Source organism: Rhipicephalus microplus, chromosome 3 (genome assembly GCF_043290135.1).
Source record: "Rhipicephalus microplus isolate Deutch F79 chromosome 3, USDA_Rmic, whole genome shotgun sequence".
NCBI lineage: Eukaryota > Metazoa > Arthropoda > Arachnida > Ixodida > Ixodidae > Rhipicephalus > Rhipicephalus microplus.
This window is the reverse complement of record NC_134702.1, coordinates 106,513,705-106,540,308: the sequence shown is the minus strand read 5'-3', so window position 1 is coordinate 106,540,308 and position 26,604 is coordinate 106,513,705. Positions and strand designations below refer to the sequence as shown.

The 26,604-nt window shown below is 43.3% G+C and overlaps 2 protein-coding genes across 3 annotated transcripts in view; one reads left to right on the top strand and one right to left on the bottom strand.

The window, feature by feature from the left end:
• Positions 1-6,251, top strand: part of LOC119171890 (mitochondrial 2-oxoglutarate/malate carrier protein) — a 26,894-nt gene extending 20,643 nt beyond the window's left edge. The window contains exons 8-10 of the mRNA XM_037422765.2: positions 565-664; positions 1,511-1,562; positions 5,834-6,251. Coding sequence (XP_037278662.1) covers positions 565-664; positions 1,511-1,562; positions 5,834-6,010 — 329 coding nt within the window. The 3' untranslated portion in view covers positions 6,011-6,251. The remainder of the gene's footprint in view (positions 1-564; positions 665-1,510; positions 1,563-5,833) is intronic.
• Positions 6,081-26,604, bottom strand: LOC119171898 (putative 3-hydroxybutyryl-CoA dehydrogenase). 2 transcript variants are annotated; one of them, XM_037422786.2, is made up of 7 exons: positions 26,455-26,604; positions 24,009-24,051; positions 22,024-22,262; positions 16,903-17,109; positions 14,251-14,472; positions 9,446-9,756; positions 6,081-6,217 (listed from the first exon to the last, which is right to left on the bottom strand). In XM_037422786.2, exons 3-6 carry the CDS (start codon positions 22,252-22,254, stop codon positions 9,529-9,531), a joined length of 888 nt encoding a protein of 295 aa, XP_037278683.2. In that variant the 5' UTR covers positions 22,255-22,262; positions 24,009-24,051; positions 26,455-26,604; the 3' UTR covers positions 6,081-6,217; positions 9,446-9,528. The 2 variants fall into 2 exon arrangements, with proteins under 2 accessions (XP_037278683.2, XP_037278673.2); XM_037422776.2 differs by lacking the exon at positions 26,455-26,604 and adding an exon at positions 25,822-25,926.

Sequence of the window (26,604 nt, the reverse complement as noted above, 5' to 3'; positions counted from 1 at the left end):
AAATGGTAGGTGTAACCTTAAGAGACAAGAAGAGAGCAGAGTGGATTAAGGAACAAACGGGGGTTAAGGATATCATAGTTGAAATCAAGAAGAGAAAATGGACATGGGCCGGGCATGTAGCGCGCAGACAGGATAATCGCTGGTCATTAAGGGTAACTAACTGGATTCCCACAGAAGGCAAGCGAGTTAGGGGGAGACAGAAGGTTAGGTGGGTAGATGAGATTAAGAAGTTTGCGGGTATAAATTGGCAGCAGCAAGCAAAGGACCGAGTTAACTGGCGGAACATGGGAGAGGCCTTTGTCCTGCAGTGGACGTAGTCAGGCTGCTGCTGATGATGATGACCTTTTTTTTTAGTAGAAGAAACACACATCTACATTCTTGTCTATCTTCGAACATAGGCTATGTAGCGAGGTGGTTAATGACAGCAAAAAACACTTTGGCAATAGTATTTCTCTAAAGTGTTGATTATGATTCCAGTTATTGACACGATTTTGCTGGCTGCTGCTAAGTGGGTGAACTACAAAATGGTTGTGCAGACTTGACCGTGTTGCGGTTTCGTTGCAGGTTACTTCCGTGACAACATTATGTGTCACTTTGCTGCCAGCATGATCAGTGGTCTCATCACAACAGCAGCCTCCATGCCGGTGGACATTGCAAAGACCAGGTGTGTTGACTTCAGTGAAATCTTTTTTGTCACTTAGTTTTTCCGATCTTTTGTGGCTTCGGGAATGTAAGTAGAGTTATAAAATGAATCGCTCTCTCACTTTTTCTAAGGAGTCTAAACTGACTTAGTGTTACTTTAAGTGTGCGGTGCAATCGTGCACAGTGCTATAAACCGAAATATCAAACTTTTATTTTTAAACTGATTGCAGCGTAGTGTTGACAGGAAGACTTCACCAATAAACTTTTCAGCAATCAAGGTTGAGAAAATTAGGTGCGCAGATGCGGCAAAAGACCAGCTGCGCATCTAGACTCGCAAGGTCTTTTATTAGGTGTTACTTCTGCAACTCGCAGTGCAAGTAACGCAAACACAGCAGGCTTAATCAAGTAATGCAGCCACTAAAGCCATTTATTTATAAGAGCCCTAAAATAATATGTGTGGACTGAAGTTTGCTCAAACTACAAATGAAAGATAAGGTGGTGGATAAAAAAGCACCAGCGTATTTGCTCTTTGTAAGGCGATTATATGTTTCACTCTGTTTTTGCGGCAAGGCGCAACATATGGTTCTGACATTTAGGGAAACAAATTGGTGCATGTGTTGTTCACATGGTTTAGCTAAAATGGTTCATATACACATTTTGTGAGGTGATACTTTGTCCAGATTATCTTGGTTTGAAGACCTAATTGAGTTTTCAGGCTATGATAACCTGAAAATGTTATCAGCTTTGATTGTACTGACACTAAACTCTGTCCTTGCTACCGTTGCTCCCAGAATGTAATATTCTGCGTTTAAAAGCATAGAGATTGACTTCATTCCGTTTTAAATCCGTGTACCAATTTTCATTTCAGAATTCAGAACATGAAGACAATCGATGGCAAACCAGAGTACAGAGGTGCCATTGTGAGTACTATTCCGCAACTGAAAAGTATATCTGTTCACTCAATACACTGGTTGTCATTCACCATTTTATTTACTGATGCCTTTATTATTTATTTACTAACATACTACAGTATTTACTTTAGTTAATCGTTTAGTGTTGAAAATTGGAGAGCAGAATGAATTGACTGACATTATCGCTTGCATATAATAAAATATAGACCCATTGCATTGTAATATGTAGAGTCACTGTTACAAATTATCCAGTAATAGGCTCCTGGGCACACATGCATGCAGTGAGATTCTTCAGATGTCACTTGTTTAATTTTTATGCCAGCTTTTGGCAATAGTAACCGCAGTTTAGTAGAAAAAAAAAATAAAAAAAAGAGAGAAGAACTTTAATCAGAGCTGGCTTTTCACAAGGAGTGAATTAATGAAAGGCAGTCACTGAACATGTTTTTGTGTAGGGAAATATTTCCGTGCAGTTCAATAGTCCTTCGCTGCTACCCTTTAGGCTAGCCCGTACGGCAGGGTGTTTATGAGTTCATGTGGCAGTGGTCATGGGTTGCATGAAGATTAAAGTACTTCTTTAGTATTATGTCCTTCAAATGCTATAGAAAAGTAGCTTTTTGAGGACGTCGAGAGTTTCTCTATCTGTAGCACTCTGCAACAAAACACATTTACCATCAGATCAGCTTGTAACTTTCCTAATTTCCATGAACTGTCAGCCTAGCCTTACCATCTTGTTATGCAGTGTTCACTGTCTAACATGAGGTTTTCGAATTGTGACACATTACTCAAGAGTGGCTTCCTTTGACACTCTTATAATTAGGCATACCGACGAATGCTGGGCTAGCAATGAACGTTAAAACACTGGGTAACTGTCAACAACCGTTTATTGAATGCAAAACAAGAAAATGACACTTTACAATAATGTAGTAATGCACATGCTACCGTGCGCAACGAAGGTGAATTCGCCCTGCAAAGTCAGAAGTAAACATTGGTCTGAAAACGTTTTAATAATGTGCTTTGGTATGGACAGCAGTTTCAGGACTTTCATCGGCATAGGCTGAATTGAATGTATTGAAAACCCCGTGTCTCAAAGCAAGGACAGTTAACTTTCCTCCACTAGTTCGTCACAGTTGATGCAACAAAAAGCCACATCGATGTCTTAAAGCCAGCTATATTTATGAGTGTTTGCTGGGGCCTCGTGACTTTAAAAAAAAAGAGCTTCACACAGTTCCCGAGACATTGACACGCCGCGACATTACCAGGGTCTGCGCATGTCATGTCAGATATGCAGTTCCGAGTGAATTCATCCAAAGAACTGACATTTCAGAATGTGTGCCGTTGTTTCATTGACTGCGGCAGCTTTTGGTAAAACAGCTTTATAATGACCAAGTGCACGTGTGCGAGAAAGCCACTACAGGGGGACGTACCTCAACACATTCCTGAGAGCTCTCACATAGAGGAGAACGTTTGAAAATCGGACATGAAAATTTACGGTTGCAAATATCGTTGTGTTTGTATACGCAACTCGCCCATGGGCAAGAGACAAATCAGCATCCTTTGGTATCACAGTTATCATTCAGATTGCAGGCACTGCTGGGCATAAGAACGATATTATAATTGTAAAGACCCGTACGATAGACACTACCCTGACACTGACACGGGACACCAAAGAACACGTCAATAAGTAAAGTGGTCTTCAAAAAAAGCACCATCTTTGGTCACAGTAATGCTTAGACATGCACAGCAACACTGCAAACACTGCAACTGCAACAATAGTCTTTTTTGGCAAGAATAGCGAGGAAACTGCAGTGTAGCACTGCTCACAACCACAAAACTAAAAGACCATGTTATTAAAAAAAACTACAGTGTGCTTAAATCTGCTTCAAGCTTGCTATGAACATGAAAATACACAAAACAGAAAAACTGAAGTTTTTGAACTTAACGTTACAGCAATGATCAGCTTAATCTCAATCTGTTAAGAAGGATATGAGTACATGAAATAGAAAAAAGCATCCCTTACGTTCTAAGTGAAGCAGACAACATGAAATACGTATTGCATTTGCTACTGTATACCCGCACGGAAATGGCTGAACATACGAAACTGAAGTTCGGCTGCGAGTTATGCACGAAATTCGGTCTTCTAGTTGACTTTATGTCAATGTTTTGTACCAATGTCCGGAAATTTCTTTTTAAGGTTGACCGCAGATTGTGGTTAGGGGGGCAGGCTACAGCACATACAGGCGCAGGCTATATGCAAGCAAATACACGGGTCAGCATTGTCGCACAACCACGTTCTGTTTCTGTGATGCAACCCTGAAGGCAAGGCTGCATCTTTGCACATATGCTTTAACAAGTAATCAAACAACATCCATTATCATTCTGTTTAACAAGTTCTATTGCAAGTGGACGTGACGCTGAGCAACAACAACACTACTTCAACAGTTGAGGTTCTCGGCTAAAGTGTTAGTGAAAGACATAAGCAGCAGCCACTGTAGATATGTATGAAAAATGTTTAGACAGGCTTAATTTCAACATTGTTGGTAACCTGATTCTTTTTTACTAATGGCATGCTGGGGAAAGCCACACAGCTTCAGACAGTGAGCTTTACTAAAATCTTTACACAAACAACTTTCTTGGCTGAATCACCAGCAGCAAAGCATAAAATGTTAATTTTTTTTTTTTTTTGGCTAATGCCACCTTATTGTGGTGTGTTCCGACTAGGTGAATGCCATTTCAAGCTTTCAAAAAATGTTAATCCCTACGACAAACCACCACAGTGTAAGACAGAGGGACATTAAAATTACTGAGCGCGAGAAATGGTGGTGTACACATGGCTTTGAAATATATCTGGTAAAAACTTCAAAGAAAAGTGTTCTAGTGCTTGCCTCTTCATAGAATGTTAATGGACAGTAAAAATCTCGTGGGGTAAGAAAATAAAAAGAAAGCTTGGCAACTAAACATGAAAGGAAAAAATACACTGAGAAATGAAATCAGCTATCACCCTTTGTCACATTGGGATGCAGTAGTGGTATTATCACCGGTTGCACTTGTGTAAATTATCGCAGTGTTTATCACATCGAGTGAGAGGAGTGCTTCTGTGTTAAGTACTTGTGCACCACGTGTTGCAAACGTTCCAGTCATGCACATTTTTGTGCCTTTTAGTTTATTGTACTCTTACAATGACAAACAGCCACCAGTGGCAAAGTTGTGAAAATGATGGAATAAAACATGTTCACAAGTATGGAAACTGTTCAGCTAGCCAGGTGTTTTTGGTCATATGCTATGCACTTACAGTGATTACAGTAGATGAAGCCACAGATGCAAAGCAGTCTACCTTTACCAGCATTGACAAAACCCAAGAAGACTAGTATATTTACTGTAGTTGTTGTACATGGACTACAAAAAAATATGTTTGCACAAATTACCAGTGACCAAGGCCACGAAACTGGGAACTGCGAGAGCCCCACCGCTATGCGAGAATTTACAAACAAGATTGTTAGTTTTGACGCTTCGGTCACCGGTCACTTGTGGCAATATCTTGCTAATGGGAGATTGCCATCTGTGTGAATATTGCACCATTGTAATGTGTTTTGACACGAAATTAAGATTTCTAAAGTTTCGAAAACAAATGAATAGACATGGAACTTTGCCCGATAAAACGAGCCTGAAGGGATGGTTTCACTTCAGCTTTGGGCCGCTAAGTCGTGAAACCGCCTATTCATGGGAAATCCACACTTCACAAATAAATCTGCGTATAACTTGCACCAGGGTTATTATTTTTTTGCTTGCTCATTAGCATTAGTATTTTGGATGCCCTTCGCTGCCATTGGTCAGTGTTTACCGATGGTCCATACAGTGTATCATATGCGAAATCTTTGGAAATTCGGTCAGCTAGCCTTTTCCAGAGCCCACAAAAAAATGGTTGATGCAGTAGAGGGTTCTGCAAGGCCTGCTTTAGGTAAGCAAGACAGCATTCTGGTGTAGACAGATACCCACTACAATCTGGTGCAGTGCTCACAGTGCTTAGCACGGAACTTGCCTTCTCTGGTGCTGAGTTGCCACTTGCTGTCTTTTAACTTAAAGGCTAGCAACAATGCAGTGAGCAGAGAAATGGAGGCAGAAATTTCGGTGGCCTGATGAGATCAAGAAATGTGTGGGAATAACGAGGCCACCGCAAGCACAATCTAGAGAACCGCATCGACTAGGGAAACATGGGAGGGACCTTTGCTCTATGGCGGGTGTAGTCTGGCTGATGATGATGCGTTTTCCTCCTCTGTCACCAGGATGTGCTGACGAAGGTGGTCCGCAACGAGGGCTTCTTCAGCCTGTGGAAGGGCTTCACTCCGTACTACGCTCGGCTGGGGCCCCACACGGTGCTCACATTCATATTCCTGGAGCAGATGAACAAGTTCTACTACCGCGTCGTCCTCGGAGACACGCAGGGACGAGGAGGACTGTGAGACTCGTCTGAAGCGAGAACAGAAGCCATATTGCCATCTGTCTTTCGTCCCGGCTGGCCAGCAGTCACCTCATCTACTCTCCCAACTGCTCGCAAGCACACAGTCCACTGCCGCGAGGCAGCAGTCTCTTTCTCTGTGTTGCCGATCCGTAGAGTCTTTATCTCGCATGTCTCGGCACTGCCGTGAAGCATTTTTGTGGTTGGTTGGCTGTTAGAGGAGAATAATAAAGTATGTATTCGCATTTTGGGCTTACTGAGGGCAAAGAGTTTTATAATAATGAAGCAGTTTGCCCCATACACAGTTTAGTTATTAGTCCGTAACACTAATACGTTGCGACACTTACAGAAAGGTTGTGTTCATATTTGATGCCATGGTTTTGATTGGCGCTGGCCAGCACCTTCCAGACTAAATGTAGCACACATACACAAATACACTCAAACCTCATTATAACAAAGTTGCATCTTACACGAAAATAAGTTCGTTATATCTGAAAATTGGTTATGAAGGTGCTAACACTACACCTATTGCAAGGCTATTTTTCTTTTACGGTAAAACTTCATTAATTCGAAATCAATTATTTCGAAAGCCCACTTAATTCGTAGTATTTACACGGTTCCGTATTTTGCAATACAAGTTTGAGCAGATAATTTGAAGCGATGGTCTGCACTAAATCTGGTTAACTTGAATACTTTGGGTGCAGTGTGTCAATTCCCGATCCCAATTTCGCTGCAAAAATACGGGAATGACAGCTCTTAAGAGCCACTAGGCGATGCACTGTAGCGATACTTATGAGTGGCAGGTGAAGCACCCCAGCCTCTATACTTCTTGCACGAAAAAAATGGTCTCGTAATCAGATAAAAATTGCGCCTTTGGAAAATGAAGACGTACTTCACTGAAGCACAGCAGTGACTCGCGGGCAGCATGTCGCATTCTTCTCGCAACGCCAGCGCGTCGTGATTTACCCATTCTTTTTGGGAATATAAAGAAATTAATAAAAAAACAGTCTGGCGGAATTCACTATGTATGCAAACCTTCAAGTGCCAGTTGCTCCAGCAATTTGCGCTTTTGCACTGCTGGTGGAGTTCTTGCCTGCAACGCCTACTTCGAAACTTACAGCCACAACACATTGCAAATTTTGTCAAACTGTCCATTATTAAATTTGTTTTCTTACTAGAAAGAAGGAGCGAATGGTCGCATCATGACGTGCTGTGCTGACGCAATGAGGTGCAGGCAACATGCCGCTCGCGTGTCACCACTGTATTTCAGTGAAGATATCTTGTTTTTCGCAGGCGCGTATTTTAGTTTATCACGGGGTTCCTTTTTCTGTTTTTTCTCCGTGGCAGCCGTGAGGCCCCGTGTTAACCCTTGTTTGCAGCGAAATTGTCACCTCGTATTGCTAAAATATGCCGCTCGCGTGTCACCACTGTATTTCAGTGAAGATATCTCGTTTTTCGCAGGCGCGTATTTTAGTTTATCACGGGGTTTCTTTTTCTGTTTTTTCTACGTGGCAGCCGTGAGGCCCCGTGTTCACCCTTGTTTGCAGCGAAATTGTCACCTCGTATTGCTAAAACATGCCGCTCGCATGTCACCACTGTATTTCAGTGAAGATATCTCGTTTTTCGCAGGCACGTATTTTAGTTCATCACGGGGATTCTTTTTCTGTTTTTTCTCCATGGCAGCCGTGAGGCCCCGCGTTCGCTCTTGTTTGCAGTGAAATTGTCACCTCGTATTGCTGGAAACAATAACCCTTGGAGCCGCAAACTAGCCGGAACAGCAAACGACCAGCCCTGATTATTTTGAATAATTTCAAGTTCCTTGCCTCACAGTTTTCATATGTTCTGTTAATATGAAAATCTGCTTAATTCGAAGATTTTTCATGGTTCCAGTGACTTTGAATTAACTAGATTTTACTGTACTTTGTTGTAACTGATATTTAATTATATCCGATTCTGTTATGTGGGGGTTTGAGTGTACAAGAGAAGGGGGACTGCACTATGCAGCTGTTGCTGCAGCTAATTTGATAGAGCGTCTCACACTTCGGCTCTGTCTCTCATATTAACAGTAAACAATCTTTAATATTTGTTTTGCATACAATTCCATCATTCCCAAATTTCACCAAGGGAAGCAGCTGATTTCTTCATGCTTTCCTGGCTTTCAGTGCAAGTGAATTTCAGGTGGATATAACCAATCAAAAGAAATTGAGCCTCTCTGTTCACTCTCTCATAACTACTTCACATGACACAATTAAGCAGATGTTGACAAAATCATCACACAATGCATCATACTTAGCAAATGAGCAAACACTTTTGATGAGTGATCAACTAGGCTTAACTATAAATAAGTGCAGACAAAAACAGGCTATTTATCATGATGAGATCTTGTAGAGAAAACCATCAGGCCCTACAATAGGAACGATTTGAAGACCTTCGTCTGTTTCCTTGTACACACACTGCCAAGACAATTTGATTAACACAAACACTCACATTCGCAGACTTTGTTAACAAGCTTTTGGAGTATCATGCTTGCAAGCACACTGCGGCAATGCAAGTGGCCAACTGTGTTAAAGCAGTGCTTTCGATTGCTCAAGGTATCATGTGATGCAAAAAAAAAGAGTGCAATCAAGATGCAGGGTAACCTTTAGCTTTGCGAGTTGAGTTGGTCAACTGAAGTGTCTCTTAATAATATCTGTGGGTGTTGCGAGATATAGATGTACACAGAGTTAAGCGGGGGGTTTCTAAACCTTCTGAAAATTTCAGTGTTTATGTGCGTATCTACATGCACGCACATCTACCCTTCCTGCCCTTCATTTTTTTCGTGTAGTCTTTTGTGCCAGTACCACATAACAAGCACAGACAAATTACTAGCCCAACATTGCATTCTGCTGCACAAATACAAACATGCATATGTACGCTATAGAGAATAGTTATCCCATTCGAAATAAACTCCTCGCTACAGCCATGATTCCTTGCAAACAATACACTGGTGTTCTCTGTCACCAGGCAAATACAGAAGCCGTGAAAGAGGCACACCAATAATAACAGCGGAATAAAACGGCAACATGCAGCGACAGTGCCCACCACAGTGGTGCAGCGGTTAGGGTGTTGACTTGAAGGTCGCAAGTTCAATCCTGGCTGCAGCGGTCACATTTAAATGGAGGCGGAATGCTAGAGGTTCATGTGCTCTGTGATGTCGGTGTAAGTTAAAGAACACGAGATGGTCAAAATTTCCGGAGCCTGCCATTATGGCATCTCTCATAATCATACTATAGTGTGTGGCTTCGGGACGTAACACCCTAGATATTATAATTCTTTTTGTAGTGACAGTGCACAACAAGACTTCATGGCAAGCAGTGGAAACACATTCGGTGGAAATCGACCCCGAGCTTTATGGCATTCCTCACAGCCCAGCTGTGAGATGTAAAATCGAGACGCGCACCTTTTACAATGGCAAGTGGCATCGTTCCCTGCAAAAAGCTGATGGCGATGCTCCAACAAGCAGGGAGCCCGCACAAGTGCCGCCTAGGAATGGAACACGCGAAAGATGGAGGTGATGTGACGCCGGCAGATGGGGCAGGCGTCCTGTCGTTTGAGCAGCATGCGACCGCAGGCGGCGCACGTGCACAGGTGGTGGCACGGGTGCAGCACGCAGTTGCGCTCCTCGTCCATGCACACCACACAGTCCTTGTCGCGACCGCCCGTGCCTCCGGCCTCCAGAACCTCGGCCGTCAGGGCGCTGCAGAGTGTGTCCTGCAAACACCAGAGAGAAATGGCCGTTATGCAGATTATGGTGTCTGGCACAAGTGAACATTGCGCTCGTACTAACTCGGTATTGTTGCATAGCGGTTCAAATTTCTCCGATATCACAGTGCACCAGCTACAATCTGGCAAAGCTCTATAAAAGGCACAATAAACTCCGTTTTGTATATTTGCAATACCTCGCACACTCGTTTCCTACGTTCCTATAACTACTCCCAGAGATGACAGGTTCGATCCCAGCTGTGGCAGTTTCATTTTAACACAAGTGAAGTGCTAGACCTCCATGTGTTCTGTGATGTTTGAGCATATGGAACACCATATCGTGGAAATTGCTGGAGCCTTCCACTGCAGCATGTCTCAATGGCACATAAAACTACACATATTAATATTTGACTATCATCTTACGACTACCAGAAATCATACATATTTGTGCTTAACTGTGAACAATATTTGCTTACAAATACAAGTTCACCTGTTTCACAGTTAATTTGCAACAATGCAATGCTTTCAGAAACCCTAGCAACAACGTTTTTCAGAGAGTGCGTGCTAATGTGCATGTAGGCTTAGGGACGGTTGTCCTGCTACACCGTCAACCCTTATTTTTTTCCTATTCAGCAAATTTCAAATCCACAACGTGTACTCAAGGATTGTGCTCTGAGTGGGAAAGTCTGGCAGGTCCGACGTGTTCAAGTTCACTGTGAAATCAAAATTCCAGCATGTCTGAACAAAAACCAACAACGTTAAAAGATTGTGTTTTTTCTCAGCTTCCAGTCACTGACAAGATTTCTACATTGAGCACAGGATACACTGACATAAAATACTTCGCAAAAACTGCAGCGGTACAGTAGAGACTCGTGGACAGGCTGCACTTTTATTTTTACGGTCTTGACCAGGTATGGCCCTCACGTGGAACCACGAAATTGAGTGCAATTTTCTGACTAACAACGATATTCACCGTAATTCCCTGTATTGCTTCAGGACCACACACTAAGTGAGCACAGTTCTTTTCGCGAGGACTTTATTCATGCATGCACACCGCACAATGGTCTATTTGTAGGCTTGTGCATTTATACGAATGCTTCGAATATTCTAACAAATATCCCAATATTCGAATTCGCTTCGAATTGAATTTAATTTATTGAAAATTTCGAATTATTCGAGATGAACAAATAGGTGTATCTTAGTCTGCATGTTACACCCTGTAAAAGTAACTTCATTGCAGTGAAAGAGTGCTAAGCCGTGAAAACACATATCCGGAAAAATCCACACTGCCGCAAAGCCCCCATTGTGCTTTAAATGAAGATATTACCCTCACATCGATTAATTTTTATGTTTAAAAGCTTGTTTTATTGACTTATGTGCTTTAAGTATAGCAAAATCTAAAACTTAACATATCTTAAAGGCTATCAGTTGCATCCTACGGAAGGTTAAATCCTGCTACTATTGAGATAGAGATTCAGAGTTATTTCCACATCCTTTGATGAGAAAAAAATAGTATTTGCACAGGCCTTGTCTCAATTTAGTAAAAATACTGTGCAGGTTCGTCAAGTCATGAAAAATAGGCACATTTTTCATTATAATATGCAATATATATACGTATACTACAGTCAAGGCCACATATAACGGCCCCACTTAAAACGAACTTTCACTTAAAACAAACAATATCCGTGTGACCATCAAAACATACATTGCAAACCCGCCGGCGCAACGAAACGATTTTTTGACAACGGCCGCCGATTCTTCAAACACTGCCGCGCACACCGATTCAGGCTGCCATGCACTCTTTCCAAGTTTTTCTAAGTGCGAGTTTCGCGGACCTTTCAAGCAAGCTGCCCGGCCTGCCTCCTTCCCGTGTGTCTTGGTTTTCAAGGTCGCCCTCCCGCCTCATCCTCCCCTCTCTTTATCACAATTCCTTGCCCTTCTCTCGCAAGCCTGCTCTCCTCTCTTGATCACAACCCCTTCGCCCATCTCTACAGCTCCACGACGCCCGCCACGCTGGCTCAAATTAGTTTCGTTTTCTGACTGAAAACAGACCGAGAGCTGTTCCACGCGTTCTGGCATGTGTGTTGTGTGTGCGCGTCACGCTCGCTCTTGGTGTGCGTGTGTGGCCATGATGGCCCATGGGAGGACTAGCACGGTTTTTCGTGCCGCTCAACAAAACGTCAAAACTGTGACTGCTTGGCTTGAGCGTAATCAGCGCGTTAGGTGCCGCGTTGCGGAGCGCTTGCTCATAGCTGTTGACTACCTGGCAGACAACTTGCCGCTTCGGGAATCCCTGTATTCAGCTGTGGAGATGGCGAATATTTCGTGGGCGGCGGTAACGACGACATGCGCGCGAAACTGTTTTCGCGAGGCCGACTTTGTCGACGTCGGGCCCAATACCGAGCCTGAAGCTTCTGAACTGCGGCAGTGATTTGTGGCCACGCGTCGTAGACTCAGACCTGGGAGAGCGGGTGGGACATCTGTTGCGGTGGTTTAATTACGGCCGATGATGATGCCGACACTGCAAAACCGTGCACGGATTAGGGCATTGAGAATTAAGTACCTGGCGAGAGCGATTTGGAGGAATCGGAATGCGAGAACGATGAAATTTTGGAGCCAGTGCCTCATGCAACTTATGCCGCGGGCCTCGGCGAACAAGCACCCTGCCGTTTTAAATGAACTCGAGACCGCCCTTATCGCTTTTGCTCTTCGAAACACGTAGATCGCGGACTTTTTGGGGCAAAAAAAGTTTGTGTTTTCACTCGCAACTTTTTTTAAAAGCTGTGTTTCATTTACTACGAACTTTGGAATGCAGCGAACGGATGCCGCGTCACGCTCAGGTTCGTTATAAGTGGGCTCGATTGTATTCAAATTCGATTTGAAATTATTCTACCAAAATCACTATTTGCTTCAAGTTTGCTTCAAACCTAAAATACACAATTAAAACAAACCTAGCTACTTGTCATTACTGCTGCTGCCCCATCTCCATACACAAGAAGGATAACCGCAGTCGCACCTCGCCGCGGTGGTCTAGTGGCTAAAGTACTCGGCTGCTGACCCGCAGGTCGTGGGTTTGCATCTCGGCTGCGGCGGCTGCACTTCTGATGGAGGCGGAAATGTTGTAGGCCTATGAGCTCAGATTTGGGTGCATGTTAAAGTGGTTGAAATTTCCGGAGCCCTGCACTACGACGTCTATCATAATCATGTGGTGGTTTTGGACGTTAAACCCCACATATCAATTAACCACAGTCGCAGTTACAATTACATATATTTAGGGGTTTTACGCACCAAATCCACGATATGACAATCTATGCTGTCATGGAACACTCTGAATTAATTTTGACTAGTTGGGTTCTGTAAAGTGGACCTAAATCTAATTTTTCTTGCATTTTGCCCCCAAAAAGGTGCGGCTGCTGTGACTCCCAGCGTAGCAGTACATTTGCCATCCAATTCATCTTGTGTGCCACCCTTAATGTGAAAGACACATGCCATGTTAGGGCTCTCAATAGCTGATACAATTTATCGAGGACACTATCATCCTCTGATATGTTCATTTCACTGTACAATGCTTGCGTGCCGCATAAGCAATGTTCCCTATGAGACACGGGCCAAGCCAAGAGGGCAGCAGTGCTGCAGCAGTGACACCATCTGACGTTTACGATACAGGGGCCACGAGAAATGGACCTTTTTCTCTTGATCCATGGAGCTGGTCATCCTCTGTCGACACTTGTGTGATGAGTTCGGCAGGATTGATCCCGTGTGCCTTCGTTTGCAACACAAGACCCACAAATGACGCAGCCTTGGGTTTCTAGTGTGGCCGAACTTTACTTGCCTATTATCGTGGTATGGTAAGCTTAAAATTGTCAGCGCTGGATCAGACTGCATTGGTTGTGTTACACCGACATATGGTTGTACAATTCAGCTATCAGGCTTACTAGTGCGTAAAAGGTGCAACTAAATGCCCTTTTTCTCGCCTGCACTACCGTGTACTGTGTGCTATTTTCCTTGAGTATGAAAGTCGCTATAATTGACTCGTAATACTACATTGATTGTAATTTAAATTTCTCAATTTTAGTTCTTGGCTAAATTTTTTGAAAAATAAAGCTCTTAAAGCTCGATATTAAACATCAGGTGTCCCCAAAAAACCCTCCACATCATCGCTTATGAGCTGAGCCCATAAGACGTAGGTAGTATGCGCAGCTGTCATGCCGAGTACCCCTGCTGCGTAACCTGAGCATGATCGACGAAAAGCCCACGCTTCTGCTGGGGGTGCCTCAGCCGGCTTTGCACTTTGCACATTAGTTTAGGCGCTAGAGAGTGAACATTCCTGCATAGACTCCGCTTTGTCTACACCAAGGAAAGACACGGCATCGACCAAGGCGGCCACGTTAAAGCCCCCAAAATCAACCAGCTTCGCTGTTTTCACATGGCTAGGGTAAACTTCTTTCTGTATTTCTTTGAAGAGTCCTCAGGATGTTATAAAAAGTAGGCAAAGCCACTCACTGGACTGGCCAAATCGGGTGGTGAAAAGGGTGGTGGCTGCCGAGCCATGGCTGTGCGACCCAGCAGAGCAAGCGCCGAACGCCGTGCCTCGCGTTCTCGCTCTGAGAGCACCAAGGGCTCAGGCCCAGCACGGAGGAAGGCGGTCTTGCCCATGCGCTCGAGGAAACCACGCACCCATGCAAGGGTCGCCATGGACGTGCCTTTGCATAGCTGGATTTCCACCTAGAGTACAGAAATGGTGAGCCTTAATTATTTCTGGGGCGTTACGTGCCAAAACTATGACATGAGGCCTGCTGCAGTGGACTGCTCCGGAAACTTCGACTATCTGGGGTTCATAAACCCGCACCTGAATCTAAGTACTACACGGTTCTACAACATTTCATTTTTGTTCAAATGTGACTGTTGTGGCCAGTATCAAGCCTGTGTCTTTCGGATCAGCAGCCACGTACTTAAGCCACTGTAGCACTATGGCAGCGAAAAGTCGTCAGCCCTCGAGGTACGCTATTTCATGCTGCCAAATTTGTGAATGAGGCAGAGTGTGAAATCCTGTCGCAAGCAATGCAAAATAAAGCATGAATAAAAAACAAAACAAAAACAGTTTAACAGCAATTGCTAAATATAGCCTGTGTGCCTGTGTGTGGTGTTGCTGGCAAGGTACCCAGTTTAAGAACAAAACAGGAAATGCCAATGTTCATAAGGCCCTCCAGGGGTTCTAAGTTTAGAGAGAGCACTCCTTTTAAATGAAAAACAGTTGAACAGCGGAGTAATTCTCTGTTGATATTAATCCCATTTGCTAACCTACACTAAAGTGAAGAGAAGTTTATTAAAAAAATATTAATTCGAAAACTACAGGAAATACTCAGTTTAATATTACTGGAACTTATTTCAGAGCGTCACTCATCTTTCATCCTAAGATGCTGCCAGCTAATAACACTTTCTCACTATAACGCAGCTGCCAAAGATGCTGGCCTTCCGGAACAGTGTGAAAAGTACTGGTAATGCCATTCAAAGCATGCTCCTTTAATTTAATGTTCCGATATGTGGACAACAATGAGTGCTCGAACTCGGACAAATACAGAGCACACGCATGCATTCTAATTGACAGTGATCAATAATTAGAAGGGGCACTTGAACAGCTATGTCATTATACCTATAATGGCACTACTATTGGTCTGTGCTGCACATTTTTGTACCCTAAAAAGTGCGGTAGCAGAACTCCCAGTTGTCACTACATGCAAGAGGGTCAAGTAGCGGCTCTCGGATTCCAGAACTTCTGAATGGGTTCCCGTGCATAATACAAATTGCACTCGCAGGTATGATCTAAAGGCGTGTCAACAGGCATGGCCGCCATGGTTCCGCAAGTCGCACGTACGCATTTCAACTTGTATGTTATATTATTTCAAGTACAGCAGACTCTCAGTAAACAGAAATCTGTTAAACAGAACTGCTGCTTAAATGGAACTATTGCCTCTACAATGCTTGGTTTCGGGCTTGTATTCTGCACCCATGTTCACCTCTCAGTAAATGGAACTCCTGTTAAGTGGAACATATTTTCCCGGTCCCTTAAAGGTAATGAGAGTCTACTGCACTACATTCGTATTTCAACTAGTACGTCATAGTGGAGAGCTCTGGAAATTTTGTCCATTTGGTGTTTTCTTAGTGTGCACTGACATTGCACAGTAAACAGGCCTCTAGCATTTCGCCTCCACTGAAATGCAGCGGGGATCGAGCCCGCGATCTTAGGATCTGCAGCAGGTCATCCCAACGGCTACACGCTTTTGGCCACCTTTTTGAAATATTAAAATCATTGATGTCACTGAGTGACCACACAGGAAATTCAAGACAGCATCATCTATCCCACTTCTGCATCTTTTCTTCTCTGCCAAATGCCTTCTTGAGTCGAGTGGAATTAAGAAAGAAAAAGAATATCTAGTGCATATGAGAAAAAGGTAAAAAGAAAAAGTGCCACCATATCCACGGAGTGAATGATGATGAGTAGGTGCAGCTTTGAAGGTGAACCTGGTAAACCATGAATCCTCCATACATTTTACCCCCTCGATTTTATTACAACGCTCCCCCTAGCATACGTCGCCGCATTAAATCGAACAATTGCCTTCCACCAATGACACGCTGCATAGGTGACATCATTCCTATTTTATAACATCTCGCATCTTTCATCATCAACTACAAGTACCGCCGTCTAGTTTATAACATCTTGCATCTTTTCATCATCAGCTACAAGTACCGCCATCTTATGAACACTGCAAGAACTAAACGAGAGGTGGCTACATACAGGAGACGCACAGCCCACACCTTAAGAAGCTTCGCCCCTAAAACAAATGCCCAGACACCGAAGCCAGAAATACAGTAGGAACGCTGACCTTTTGCCATTGTGTGTGTCCGTATTCTTTCCATTTTCTGGAATGCACTGGAAATGCGTCAAACATCCGTGCTCCTACTAGCCTAGCTAACTGAAGTACTGTATTCTTTACCTCTGAAAGTATTACTGTATGATGGCGAAATTAATAGCTATAGTATTTTCTAAGAAGAAAATGCCAGTCTACACTGAATTTCATGTTACACTTCAGTGTCCCCTTAGAAGGTTTAGAAAGTGCCAAGGGATATAGACTAGCACAGGTAAAAGGCTCGCACCTCTGGTATGGCATAGACTGGGAAGAGGAAGCGTATTCCGAGGCAGCGGTCCTTGCCCGAGGCCCGTTCAAAGACGGCGTCGATGGAGAGACGCATGCTGCTGCTGGCCAAAATGGCCGTGGGCCGACAACTCTGAGATGCAACCTCTATGAGGGACACCTTGGCCGCCAGATCCTCGGTGATGCATTCCAGCACAAGCTCGGCCTCCTGCAACCGTATGCAGTCGTGGTGTTACGAAAGTGAGCAGTGACAACTAGAGCATCAACAAACTTGCGCAGAGAAGGTATTTTTTAGTTAAAAGTCATAAAAAAACATTACTTTCTTTGGATATTCCTGCAGTATTATGAGAAAATATTGCCTAGTAGCTTTAATGACATTGCAACGACTGTCAATAACAGTAGAGCCTTAGTAAATCGAAATCTTTAAAATGGAAGAACTGCTTCTATTACGACTGGTTTTGTGCTTGAATTCTGTGACCCGCTTCATCTTTCAGTAAATGCAACTTCAGTTAAGTGAAACATATTTTCTTGGTTTGTCCAGCTTCCGTTTATTAATAGTCTACAGTAAATCAGTATTAACAATAAGTACACAAGAAATATTAACAACGAGTATTAACACAAAGCACACATGGCAGTTCAGTTGGTTCATAAGCCAGCCAGTTTGATGGCATGACAGCAATAATGTTCCTCATTGTATGACGCACTTTGCATCTCATTGTCTGTAATAGGCGTCGATACGTTCATTACTTCACATTATTTTTATTCTTGCAAATCTAAGGTTCCTTAAAGTCTTCTACAAAGGTTATTACTGCCCTGGTACCAATGACACCAACCATACATATTATCCCCTTTTGTAGCAATACTTAATTCATGTTATAAAATGTTATTTGTGTGCTTCTAAAATGAGGTTCACCTTTCTCTCTCTTGTGCTCACATTATGATGGACATCACAAGCCTCATAATTTCCGTTTTCACTTTATCGCAAATGGTCACTGCTGTGCTTTCTTTTATATTTTTTCCCCTTTGTGCACCTATGAGAATAAAGAAAATAGCCACATACACTCAAACCTCAGTATAACAAAATTGCATCTTACACGAAAGTAGGCTCGTTACATCTGAAAATTCGTTATAAAAATTTATTTCAAATACAGTACATATATTGCAAGACTGTTTTTTATTTACTTCGTTGTATCCGATATATTGTTATACCCGGGTTTGTTATATCGAGGTGTGAGTGCATCTTTGAGGAAATATACAGTATACTAAGTTTCAATAAGGCAAGAGGTCCTTGGTAGTAATAGGTGCCAACGTTGAGAAATTTTTCTTTGAATATTAGCAACAAAGCAAGGTTTGCCAATAAACAGAAAAATTTCACTCGCCTGGAAGCTGCTTGAGGCGTCAAGGATACATTGTTAGAAAAAGGAAATAAATAAAAAGATAACTTATAAAATGTCATAAATAAAGTTACAGTGGACCATTGTAAAGCTTTTTGTCATACTATTGAAGACAACTCAGTCAATGTGAACGTCTGAATCGAATGAGAGTCTCCTGAATAGTTTACACACACCTCTCGGTAAACATGAGCAGACCAAAAGCTTAAGCATCCCATTCACACAGCAATGGCGACACTACAGATAAGAACTAAGCCTGTGACCTCTTGCAGCAACAGCAGAGTTCCTTAGCCTTCGTTCCTAGGTTGGAGGGAGGTCCTACCGTTAACACTGACAAGTAACAATATCACTGACTGATACTCAGAACTGGATGCTGACAACAAAAGCAGTAGCTATAGTAGTTTCCTCCAGTGATACACAGGTGTTTGCCACTGTTTATGAAATGTGTACCCTGTGTTTGGATATAGAGCAAAGCTTGCTTATAAGTGTTAATCTTTAGACAATTCGGTCAAGCATTAATGTAAACTGCAGTGCAGAAATGCATAGATGGTCAGAAAGAAAGGCAAGGTCTTGTCCTTTTATTGCGATAGCAATTAGATGGACACTCTCGGCCGATTTTTTTTTGTTTCTGTCATGTCCGGGATATGTATATATATGTGACGTATGAAGCGATGGTTAGGAGAAGTAGATGATGAACTGCTTTTGAATAAACATGGTGTATGAGCCAGGCCACGTCTCTCATTCATCATAGCGTCACACGAGTCGACAGGATGAAGACCTCCCGGCCACTTCATCAGTGTCTCATTATCGACGCCGTTCTCCGCAAGACGCCCTCACCATACATCGACTACGGAATCGTCTCCTGGCTGCACACAGCGACCAGCACCATGACAGAATCATCGACTGACCTTCCCATCCCCAAGTACACCGGAGCAGCGGACGATGGACCTGTACAGCACTGGTTCGACCTGTTCGAGCTCCACGCAACCGCTGCATCATGGTCGGAACGGGAGATGGTCGCCAACTTTACCGACTTCGTCTCCGGTGAGGCCTTCAAATTCTACCTCACCCACATATTTCAAAACGACGAGTCATGGGAAAAGATAAAACAAGAGATGATCGTTTGGTTTAAAGAAGGCAATGACGACTACAACGAAGACTTGCTTGTAACCCACCATCCACAGACAATCGCACTCGGTCGTCACAGTCAAAAGCAGCCTTCACGCATTGATCAACCTCCTGCTTTTTCATCGCGTGGATCTTCGGTCGCTCACAACCCCCACCTCGCGTCTCACACGTTCACTATGGTCGGAATAGAGCGGAGAAGCTACGAGCATACTCAGTCAAGCCCGTCACCTACAGTTCAGTTTCATGCGCCAGAACAGCTCGCATCATTCGTTCCACAAAAAGACAGTCATTTCCAATTAATATATGACCAAAGCGATCCTTTCGCAGTGTCGCCATCGAATTCCCAGCCACCTGAGAGCCCAACCCACACAGGAGGCTCGGAAGAATCAACTCTCAAGCACTGCCCTGTGCCAGAAACATCCATCAAGAATGGCGTTGCAAGAGCCTCAGCAGATTTTTCTGCCAATCTTCATTGCACTATCTTCATTGCCTGACACAAATCGAAACACCCTAACAAGTATCAACTATTTGCTGGTCACGTCAACCTACAAAGAAAAGCGGGCTCATGGATCCAAAGGAAGTCCACCTCGTCAGACAGTGCAACATCAGCAATGCCAACAAAAGCAACAAGAGGAACACCAACAGCTAAAACACCCACACCAACATCAGCAAGAACAACTAAAACTACATCGCAAGGATACTTGCGGCCTAAAGAGTGTTATGATCAACATACACTAAAGAAAAGACTGAATCCGCATTTGAGCCATTTTCGCAGAAAGAAAAGCCAAGGAACTTTTCTGCACCAGCGTTCAAGATTGCGCCTTCGGTCTGAACACCTGCGCCATCGCCATAGAAAACTCCCTAAATGCCACAAAACAACCGCTTGTACTCTGCAAGAACACAAGCAGTGCCCAATCAGCCACGATCTATGGGCACGCAAACTGCATGCACGGCGTTTGTATCAGTCACGAAAAAAAATGCGACGCCTACGAAACATTTAATCCTGCAAAGCGTTCCAACCTCGTTCGTTCTTTGCAAAAATACTGGCTGTATTTCCATCTGTTTCCACGGCCAAAGCATTTCTGTGTTATCCAGGACGCAACCACCAGCCTCGCCCACCAGAACTCCTGCGTTAACCGGACTGCTGCACTTTCCCCTGAAGTCTTTGAAAGTTTACGGAACTCCCCTGGAGCATAGAACCAATTGTGAATTTTTGACATTTGTCACTTTTTAACCTCTACTTGTTTAATTTTTCATGTTCATAATCCATGCCTTCTTTCGGGGGGAGGGGGAATCGTGCAACGTATGAAGCAATGGTTAGGAGAAGTAGATGATGAAGAAGTGCTTTCGAATAAACATGGCGTATGAGCCAGGCCACGTCTCCCATTCATCGTAGCCTCACATGTATGTATACACAAAAGGCGCAAGAAAAAATAAACCAAAAGGAAAAAGATCAAAAGCACCCACTGGGTATTCGAACCAGTGACGCCTTGCTTCTCAGCACACTGCGTTAACTAAGCCATGCCACTCATGTTATCTATATCACTAACAGCGAGCTCTATATATAGACACCATTTACCATTGGCTTACTGTCAATAAACTTAAAGGAAACATTCTTGAACAAAGCTTGTATGTCTCGCTTGTAGTTATGCAGTACGAAAAATGAGACAGGTAGTTCCACCGAAAGGTGGAACTAGCCAATCCCCCGTGGTGGGTGGGAGGGAGCCATATATTTAGGAACAAGCTAGCAAGCAAGCTTCTCCCATCATCAAGCTGCTTCCGGCGTCAATGCCCACACTGCAATGTTTGGGACAATCTGAGGTTGATGTTTTGGTGAAGTGCATTGGAATTGTGATTTTTGCTACCGTCACTGGTATCATCGATGTTGACTGACGCCAAGGAAGGAAACGCTCGCAAAAGCGCTGCATGTAGTTCGGCCATTGTGATGCCACACCGTGTCGTACAAACACCTGAACAGCTCCAACGGAATGCTTGTTGCGCTGAAGCAAGGCGGGCTTGCATACGTGCCTAGACTCGAGAAGAACGTGCTGCTGCGTGTGCGAGAAACGCTGCAGCCCAGCACTCATAAGGCTGTGTTCACTACACTTTTGCATGGTTCTTCAGCAAATCTCTTAGCCCTACTTCGTATAGCAGTCCGATGGGTTGCTATAGCATTCATTGCTTTAGCCTTTTGCTGAAACTGTGACTTTTTTTCCCTGCCTCTTAGGCGTGCGCAAAGTTCTCCATTACCAGGGGCCGAGCTTCACCACAGCCCCACCCCTAACCCCGCCTCAGTTGGTTGAGTTCTACTAAAATCAAGCTATGCAATCGATGCAAAAATGAAAATGAGGCGATTACGTGCTTACAAAACCTGCCTAGCAGTAAACGTTAGAAGTGAACAGCTATTAAATAGCATTATCGTTAAACACATAACCCTGTGCATTAAAAAATGTTGTGAAAAAATTGACTGAGCAATGGTGTGGCACCTCATTTAGGTGATTAAGGGGGGGCGAGCCTCACTCTGTCCCCATATGCACACCTGTGCTACCTTTCGTAGTGAATCTGCACCGTGATACCTAATCAAATTGCACGAGTGCACTGACCTTGAGTGCCTCCTCGAGGCGGCTGAGACAGAACACGCTGCCCAGGAAGCCCGGCTGCCGCAGCAGACCGCACTCCCTCAGTGCCTTGCGATCCTCGGCCAGTCGGGGCGCCACTCGGTCCAGGGCTTCGGGCAGGGCGTCGTGTACACGCACCTCGTGCCCCTGAGCTGCCAGTTCGCCCGCCACATTTACTCCCAGGCCACCACAGCCGATGACAGCCACACGCACCATGCTGACAGCTGCAGCAAGAGTGTAAATAGTTTACACTGTGCACTCTCACCTAAAGGGGCTAAAATGACCATGCTGCTAAACATTCACTGTTCGATAACACACCAAGAATCTGCAGCAAAATGCTACAAGTCGGTAATGTTGATAAGTTTCGCTCTACACTATTCAGGTTACAACTGCGACTGAGCATAACTAAGCAGGTTTTGATGTTGCATTATCTTTCTTAGCTTGTAATTATTTTGTGTCCATTATAATTTCCTGTCCAAGGTGGGCATCAAGTGGGAGCAGCCACCATCCTAAAATTCTAACTTGATCCTTCCAAAAATTAGATAGAGCCGAACCTACAGCAAGTTCTTCCAGGGATGCCACAGCTGCTCTGATAATAAGTGCCTAATGTGCTTAATAATTACTGTTGGGGTTTCACTTCACAAGCCCAATGTGTTTAGACAGAAGTCCCAGAGCTAAAGTTTCTTTTTAAAGCAAATGCACAAAATATTCAAGTTGTTAAGTAAGGCCTACAACCAGAAAACACAATTATGTATAATGAATGTTTTCCACTCTGGAAGGCATCAGCGTCTGACACAGATTTTATAGCTGGCTATGTATACAAAGATTTACAACCATAAGAGTTGCAATGAAACAAATGCTGATATGTACAGTATGAAAATATCTTTAGTATTTCGCACTACAGAACCTATTTATGGCCCAGCAAGGTAGGTAAAAGAAAAAAGGACACCTAAATTATATCTCCAGCACATTATTCAGTGTTCGTGTTTGGTGCATTCTGTTAAGTGTTCTGTTCTTTCACTGTTCTCGAGAAGAAAGTTCTTAGGTGAATCAGCTCTGGCTTGGCATGTCATAATAATTTCACTCCCAGTGGAAACAACCATTCAAGTTACCAGAGTCTAGACTGAACTTAGCGTAACACTTCAGTGTCCCCAGCAAGTTTCAGCAAGTTTGTTAGTGAGAGCAAGGATAAAAACTGAAGAGTATGCCGAGTATGCAAAAAAGAAGTGGCTTATTGGTGTTGTAGCTCATTAGTCTGGTGAGGGAACCATACCAGGAATACCCGAAGTTTTTTATTCTAATGAGTTTTCCCTATACCCGTTATATTTTGTTCATGTCGCTTGTGTGCGGGCCTCAGTGTGGTGCATATGCATTCATGCGCGGGTATTATTATAGTAGCGGAATCGGTCAGTTAAGGGCAGGAAGGTGCATAGTGGAGATCATGTCTCAGGGGTTAGCTTACAAAAAGCTGCTGTATAAGTTTATTTTTCTTCTAGAGGGTTTGTACTAGTTGTGCATTTTGGTCATCAATTTTCTTCTAGAGGGTTTGTACTAGTTGTGAATTTCGGTCATCACATGGTTCGAATACACTCAAACCTCGATATAACATACCTGGATATAACAAAAATTGGTTATAACAAAGTAAATGCAGAACACCCTTGCAATAGATGCAGTGCTACGATTACACATTTATAATGAATTTTTGGATATAACAAACTTTTTGTGTGTAAGATGCAGCTTTGTTATAATGGGACATGGGTGTATATTTAAATGTTCTACATGTTCTCCAATAGCTATCGCCAATAGCTATGACACGAAAAGATAACGCCCAATATTTATCAGAGTGACCAATCCCAGTAGTATAGCTCTAAAATATGGAAGAACCTATGATGTTGACAATCTTAATAAACACAGCATTGCAGTATTGAAAGTTGGCCAGCACAAGTAAGCTGTTGCAAACTAGTACTCACCTATTTGTTTTGCTTAGCATGCATTATAGAGATTCCACTGAAGCTGAAACAAAAAAAGACACATACACAGAACAGCATTAATTCATACTTACTTAGCACACAACGTATATTCAAATAAGGCACATTTTATTGACAATACAATTCTTGAGCAGTAAAACTTCATTCCACATATGCATAGCATGCATGAAAGATGGCAACTTTGAGTGCACTGAAAAAATGTTTTTCTCGAATGAACTCCATGTCCACAAAATGGCAATGCCTGCTTTGATAGCCTGGTGCCATCAAGGGTACTAAATAAGCTAGAGTTCACGGCATTGAGACATTTTGTGAGTTTAAGTATTTATGCTGTTTTAAAAACAAAAGGTGTGCACTGCATCCCGGTGCCACCTCTACAAAGCAACATGCGTGCTTCTTTAAGAATTATCATGACGGAGTTTTGTTCCGAAAATCATTGGTCAAACACCCACTGAATGTGTACCGTGGTGGCTAATTGCCTGCCAGTGAGACAACTATTGGAACTTTCTAGGATAATCAATATATGTGCTGCTTACTTGGTCTTCTAAAGAGCTAAATGTCACAGTGGCAATGAGGTACTTATTAAGATAAAAATTTTGAACTCACTTTATGTGTCTAATTTCTATGCTCAAGGACAGAAAGAAAAAACAATTATAAAAAAAAATGGCGGGGAAAGTACTAGAGGAACATTACTTCAAGGTGCTCCTTAAACAATAAAGTTTGTCTATTCCTTTTGGGTCATTGAAACTTTTCAAAATACTAGCACTATGCATCATATCAAAAATATTTCTTTATCTTCATCACGGTACATGATAAACATCTTTGCTAGCTCCACTAATTATCTGAATGCCCACACTTCCCCATAATACATAATCTATGCGTGCTCTAAAAAAAAATGAAGGTTGCGCTGCATATTAAGAAATGTGGACACTTGCTACCACTGAAAGCAATACTCGAGTAAGAGGTACGGAATCTAGTGTGACAAGGAAGTAGCAGGGTTGCCAAGGGACATCAGGGCGGAGTTAGTTGGGACAACAGCAAACACAGTAGCACATGTCACTTTCGTAGCATAGCATGACAACAGCCATATGTGGGCATTGTGCATACCAGAGCATGGATAATTTGAGCTTTTAACAACAGCTCTTTTGCGGCTCAGCTGGTACATTGCCTGCAACTTCCTGCAACAATGGGTGCCATACAGCAACACCTTCTGCGTTCTACAAGTCTGAGCTAACTGGCACATACACTAAAAGGTTAAAATAGGGTGAAATGTATGAGACATCTAAAAAAAACGTGTAGAACATGAGCACATTCTCTACACTGATAAAAAAGTACACCTTCATTTTCTATACAGCATCTGTATAAAGTATATGTCTATTTATTATGTTATAATTTATCATTGCAAACAGCATTGCTCCTGGTACACATAAGTGTGCTAATTAACAATGATTTCCACTTGTTCATCTGACCCAAGGTAATTTTGACGTGGATAGTTTATGTGTTCGTTGGCTGTAATGTGTTGGAGAATACGGTAAGTGACTTGATTCTCGACCCAACTAGTGGTACAAAAAATACTGATCAATAGCTCTCCTTTGCCCTTTTGATGAAACGATCAATGCATTCCTGCAAATTCCGTTGAATTGTTTGGATTAGCAATTTCTGTCTACAGACACAGTATACCCTTTAAAAGATTAATTAAGCAGCTCACTGTACGCCACAAAAAAAGTAAAAACTTCAATGTTTGAGACCTTTTCAGTAGAACCTTTTCATGCGCGCAAAAGGTGAATTAATATCTCACCTATGCATGACCAGAATCCATTTTCTTTGAAGAACAATGAGAATTAAGCGGTGGTACGTTGATGACCTTTCAGACCGGGCAGCGCTAACAGCGAACGGTATGGCCTCCGGAGCCGAGCTTTGCTCTGCCGCTACACGCACAACCGAAACCAAGTCTGCTATCAGCGGAGAGAGGTCACAGTCAGGTCATGCATACTTAAGCACATTTACACGCCCACATTGCCACCCTCTGCTTCAAAACCAACAACACTGATTTGACTCACGCACACTTGACCGCGCTCTACGTCGTCTGAGCGCGTAGGAAGTACGCTCTACTGCACCCAAGCGCACATCCCGAGTTTAAATACTTTTCGCAATCACCTACGGTAGACGCTAAGCACCTCACATTGTTCGCGATTGATCGTCGTAAACGTATCAAAGTAAGTTGATCGGAAATACTACCAGTAGATCAGCAACGGGTGCGAATTGCACCAAACAGCGCAACAGGTCTAGCCGTATCAAAGGGTTGATTTCGCAGCAGCAGGCCGCCAAAGCTTAATGTCACTACATTACGGGCATGGGAACGGCGTATTCTTCGTTTACGCGCTTTAATCGATATTTGTTTACATTCAAGGCCGCATCGAGGTGAACTTACCGCGATGACTTGTCTGTTTCCGCGGGGAGTAGCAGGTGTTTCGCCTCAGAAGTTCAGCGTTGCTGCGCGCTGGATGCGCGTGCAACGCTTCTTCGCGAGAACAGATAGAACTGCGTCAAACTTCCACGTATTTCAGCAGCTGCATTCTCC